General features: G+C 52.4%; 1 protein-coding gene across 1 annotated transcript in view; it reads right to left on the reverse strand.

The window, feature by feature from the left end:
• The window catches only part of SLC24A4 (solute carrier family 24 member 4), a 169,499-nt gene that overhangs the window by 6,407 nt on the left and 157,521 nt on the right, over window positions 1-5,571 (reverse strand). The window contains exon 13 of the mRNA XM_004699083.4: window positions 389-559. Within this exon, the coding sequence (XP_004699140.2) occupies window positions 389-559 (171 nt within the window). The remainder of the gene's footprint in view (window positions 1-388; window positions 560-5,571) is intronic.

The following is a 5,571-nucleotide window of genomic DNA, read 5'->3' on the forward strand; positions in this document are numbered from 1 at the left end:
TTAATAAAAAAAAAAAGACTGACAGCCTCAGGAACCCCCAGGGAGAGTGCTCCTCTGTCCTAGAGGGTCACTATTAGCCAGAATTGACTGCGGCAGGGAGGGTTCTAGCCCCCTTCTTTTTAAGCTACAACTCCCAGACCTCCCACCCAGGCCTGCCTGTTGTGCGTCCTCACACCATTCCACTGTCCCACCAAGTGACACCTCTGGGGCAATGGTGTCTACTGTGTCACAGGCCTTTTCCCAAACACCTACCTACTCAGAGATAAGCTCTACTCAGGGCAGGGTAGTGACACGCCCAGAGGGGATACACAAGGCTCCTGAGGGCAGTCGTGAACCCAGTGCTCCTGCCTCTGCTCGGCAGATGCTGCCCACCCTCTGCTCCGGTCACTCACCAGCCACACCATCAGGTAGGAGAACACAGCGATCCACAGCGTGGCGGTGACGAAGGTGACCATGAAGAACTTCTCCCAGGAGGGCTTGCTGCAGTTGGGAATGGTGATACACAGGAGGAAAATGAGTGGCCAGGTGAAGACCCACTTGGCTCGGGCTCCTTTTGCTTCTGCGGGGCAGAGGGAGAGAAACACACCCGTGTTATCACACCGGCCAGTTCCTGGTGGCCAGTTCTGCCACTCTGACCCCAAGCCAAGGTCTTGCAGAATCACAGACTTGCCTGGTGTCACCCCCGGGAGGGAGCCAGTGGAATGACTCAGTGTTTCTTGGCTGAGTAATTTCAACCGTTCCAACTCCTTCATGGCAGAAAAGGAGACTGAGAATAAGCAGGAAAGGGCATGCCCGCTGTTGGAATGGGGCAGTGGCATATGGCTAGGTTTGGGAATCAGCCTGACCTGGGGTGGAATGCAAGCGACCTCAGGCCAGGCCCTAAACGGTACTCCCTCCTTCAGTGATGTCACACGCTGGCACAGTGTTGGGCACGGTACGTTTGCTCATCTGCCAAATGGGGACATTACCTCTTTCTTGGTGGCTTCGAGAATCACCGTGGCAATCAGCACAAATACACCCTGTACACAGAAAGTACTCTGGAAATGCCAGCCTGGGCAGATGCAAGACTAAACCGTGGCTGCTCTGGTTGGAAGTGCAAACTGCATGGGCCTCTACCCAGGAATCCACAAACAACTCCTCAGAAGAAAAGGCTCCAGTGAGCCCCCCCGACCCCTGCCCCCGAAGGCAGGCGTGCAGGCTCAGAGCCAGCCTGCTGGGGACGCCCGCAAACATAGCGGAGGGAGGGACTTCTGCGCATGCTCACCTACAAATCACATTGAGAACACTGACAACATGGCCAGAACCACGGTTTCGGATTCTGCAGCCACCCCCAGAGTGTTTATTCAAGAAAACCCAGGGGCCTCTCAGGAAGAACGGCCGCCACCTTGGTGGTGTGTTCACTTCCACTGTTTGCACGCCCCTCTCTCCAGCTTCCTGGAAGCCCTGACAGCCCGCCGTCTGGCAGCCACTGCACAGAGCAGAAGAAGCTGGAGCGCCTCCTAAGCCCATTCTCAAGGAAATGCCGTCATCAGACCGGCATGTGGTTATCTAGAAGCACCTGGCTGGCAAGGCTGCCCTCCTGTCACCTGGCTCCCAGGGTGACCAGCCTTTGCTAGGAGGGTATGTGTGCAAATTCATCAGAGGAAATTCTTGAACACCATGGCTGTCTACAGTGTGGACAGTTGGGCACATGGCAGGCTGACCACAAAGCTGACTGCTAAAGGAACCTTCTAAGATGAGATGCCCATCAGGGGCTCGGAGGGTGAAGGAGAGTGAGATGGGGAGACAGACATCCAGGCACGGGGTTTGAAATGTTGCAAGAAAGCCAACCGAACCCATTCCCATCAAGTCTATTCCAACTGATAGTGGCCTTGGAGGACAGAGTAGAATTGCCCCACAGGAGTTTCCAGGCTAGCAATCTCTACGGCCACGCCTGTCTCCTCTACAGAGCAGCTGGGGTGAGTTTGCAGGGCCAACCTTCCGGTTAAGAGCCAAGCATTTGAATGACCATGCCACTAGTCACAAGATGAACTTCAAAACCTGAAAGTCCCCATGCCCATGTAGGCTTGTGCGCTGGCCCAAGGCTGTGCACACGTTCAGAAGAGGAAGACCCAAGAAGGTCCTAAGCGTGTCTCTGGCTGACGTTGGCGCTCTGTACAAGTAGAAGGTGGTGAACTGCCTAGCTGGTGATACAGTGGAGTCAGGGAGACTCAGTGGATCCAGAAACCTAAGGAAATATCTTCCCAACCAGCTGATCCCTAAGCTAAACTAGCTCAGTCTTGAGTAGGCACCCAGAACAGGGAAAACCCCAGTGCACTGCCATTGAGGGGGTGAAGAAACACGAAAGCGGGGTCCAGACCCAGTTCATGCAAATAGTTCCTGGGATGCCTAGGTGTTGGATTTACTAAGCAAAGTACTTAGGACAGCATGCATAATGAACATAAGGGGGAAAATAACAATAGGAGTGCATGAGGGTGATGGCTCATCAAATAGCGAAAATCAACAGGGAAAAAGAAAAGGGGAAAAAAGACCCAGGAGACATCCTGGAGTTGAGAGGGAGAGGAACTACCAAGGAACATTCACGCGTGGGTCTCAACAGCAGATGGAAGGAGGCCGAAGGGCAAACAAAGCCAAACCATCACAGTTCAGTTGAGGCTGCCTATTCTGTTGGACAGAAAGATAAAGGAGGAGGCCGGATGAATAGGTCCCACGGACACGTTCACCATGGGGAGCCTCAGAAGGAGAAGACAGAGAAGGGACAGAAAGAGCATTTGAAGAAATAAGGCCTGAAAAATTCCCTGAGTTTCCTGCAAAAGTACACACGGGCAAAACCAAACAGACTCCAAGCAGAAAAATCTCACGTGGGGGATGAGGTACCGAGCCTTGGCGCCCACATGAGCGAGTGCCGAAGATGTTATCCCAGCGAAAGAAGCCAGACACAAGGAACCCAGTATGGAATCCCTGTGTTTATACAGTTGTAAGAGGCAAGTCCACAGAGACAGAAAGGGGTTTACGTGCTCAACTGCTCGCTCGCCCACCCTGCAGCGCCACTGGAGTCAGACCCGGTGACCTGCTTCCAGAAAGATGGCAGCCTTCGAAACCCCATTGGGCAGGTCTACTCTGTCGTTGTGGGTTGCTATGAGTCAGGACTGACCGGACAGCTTGCAGCAGCAACAATAATAACAACGGCGACACAGAAAGCAGACTAGTGATTGCCCAGGGCCAGGAACAGGGAGGATTCCTACCGTGTACAGGGTGCTGAGGGAAGAGTCTGGAAGTTGACAGCGTGAATGGCTGTGTGACTATGAATGTACTGAGACTCACTAACCCTCGGGAACTCTTTAAAAGGATGAATTTGATGGTATGTGACTTATATACCAATTAAAAAGCAAAGGCATTGCAAAGACGGTGGGCATGTGTGGTTTTAGGTCCATACATCTGCTCCGGAATCTTCCTAAGCCATTAAAGGTGTATGCGTGAAGGGGGGAAAGAGCCTGCTTATGACAATGAGCCAAGAGAAGATGGTTAGTTCAAATTCACTGAATCCAACCCCGTGTCCACCGCCGATGCTGCAGCTGGGAAAACGTTAGCTTCTCCAGATCTGTCTCTTCAACCCTGGTCTGTGTCTTGTCCTCCCTGCATCAAAAGCATTAGAACGTCTTCCCTTGTTGGATATTCCAACTCATCTAGGTTCCCGAGGAAGCCTCAGGGCATCTCCAGAATGAGTCTCAAGTGGAAAACATTCACTTCAGAGCTATGTAACTCCAGACACTTCCATGTCCGGGGATGTCTCCGTAGATACTTCACAGCTACCACAGCCAAAAGATCGCTGTCCCATTTCTAGACATCTGGGTATGGCGTATGATGTCACTCTGCCTGGGACAAGTTTCACGCCGGGCATCACACCCTCCCCAATGGGCCTGCCCAGCTGGCTGGCTCTGGCTGGCCCATTCTCCCACTTCTGGGCTTTCCCACCATGCCAGGAGACTCCCTGATGGATTGGGAAGTCAATTACATGGATGGAAAACAGCATTTTCTTACACAGAAACGGGATCGGAGCTATTGCGGTCAATGTGTCTATGTGTGTGGTTGTCAGTAAGTTGTCAGTAAGTTGGCTCCTACTTGTGAGACCCTTCTACACTCAAGCAACCAAAGGAGACATTGCTATCTTTCTTCATGATCACCGGCACATTCGAACCCACCGGTGTGGCTACCGTGTTCATCCATCGCATGTCCAAGTCCCAAGTAAGCGAGCTAAAGTCTTGCCATCCTCACTTCTAAGAAGCATTCTGGCTATATTCCTTCTAAGATGGATTGTCTATGGAACACTGTAATTGGTTATGCTATGTTCATTCATGAGAATTTTGTTGCCTTTTTACAGATACGTGTGTGTAAAATATTTATGGCTGTTGGTCAGGGTGGATAAGGCCAACTTCCACGGTTCCCTCAGCTTCGAAGGCTTTGCCCAGATGCACAGGACCTTGCCAAACCCACTGCGCAGTGTAACTCTGTAAATCAGCTTTCCGATCCATCAGAGTTTGGCTATGTGAACTGGCCTCTCAAGGAGTCAGCCGCTGAGTGGCAAGCGCCGCTGTTTTCTAGCCTGCTTTCCCTCCCCTTTGCTGGAACCAACTGGGCTTATCTATAGCCAACCCTCTATCCCACACCAGTCCGGACTGGTGTAGACAGAGCCAATGCTACCTCCTAGCTCTAGGGATAGGCACACAACACAGCCAGTCCAATCATTTATTCAATAAGCATTTACTATGCTTCTTCTCTGTGCTAAACACCAGTCTAGGCATGGAAGTATCCAACAGTGAACGAGACAACACCCCTGTCACCGTTGGGTTGACAGGGGCTCAGGGCTGGCCATATGACCCGAAGAGAGTCCACCCTGGGGCCTTTGCTGGGAATAGATGCCTCTAATCATGCCCATCCCTTCCTTCTTACTAAATAAAACCCTTTCTTGCTTGAGACAGTAGGTTCCTGGCTATGAAACACTGCACAGCCAGTGGTAGCTGTGGACAGTTCTGGATCGTGCGACACGAGAGTGGAAGAAGCCGGCTACATGGAAGGTCATCTGGGAAAGTCAATAGCATCCTCCTAAGAAGAGACAGTCCCAGGCTGCTGTGCCCCTTGCCCATGCTCCTTGTCTGTCTGGAGCACGGATACATGGGAGCCACGTGGCCACCCTGCAGACAAAGCCTGGAGCGAAGGGAGAAGGACTAAGTGAAAGTGGGTGATGATAATATGAGAGAGCCGTGGGTGCCCTGCTCTCAGCGCTCCTTCACGAGAAAAAGAAACTGCCGGCCTTTAAGGCTCGCACACCTGGGTTTCCCGTCACCCCCTGTCACTGTTGTCCGGTGCCATCAAGGTTACCTTCCCAATGGTCCTTGTGCTTGAGCCCATGGTGGCAGTCAGGCATTGATCGGCACCCGAGCTGGCATCGATCATCGATCGACAGGCTTCTGGTCTGTGTCTACACCCAGGAGTGGAGCAGCAGCCACAGGGCCATCTGAGAAATGCCCACCCGGACCGCCGGCAGACATTCAGACATAAGCAGGAGAGCCT

This window comes from Echinops telfairi, unplaced genomic scaffold (genome assembly GCF_000313985.2).
Source record: "Echinops telfairi isolate 266 unplaced genomic scaffold, ASM31398v2 ScPeMD7_18;HRSCAF=68, whole genome shotgun sequence".
Taxonomy (NCBI): domain Eukaryota; kingdom Metazoa; phylum Chordata; class Mammalia; order Afrosoricida; family Tenrecidae; genus Echinops; species Echinops telfairi.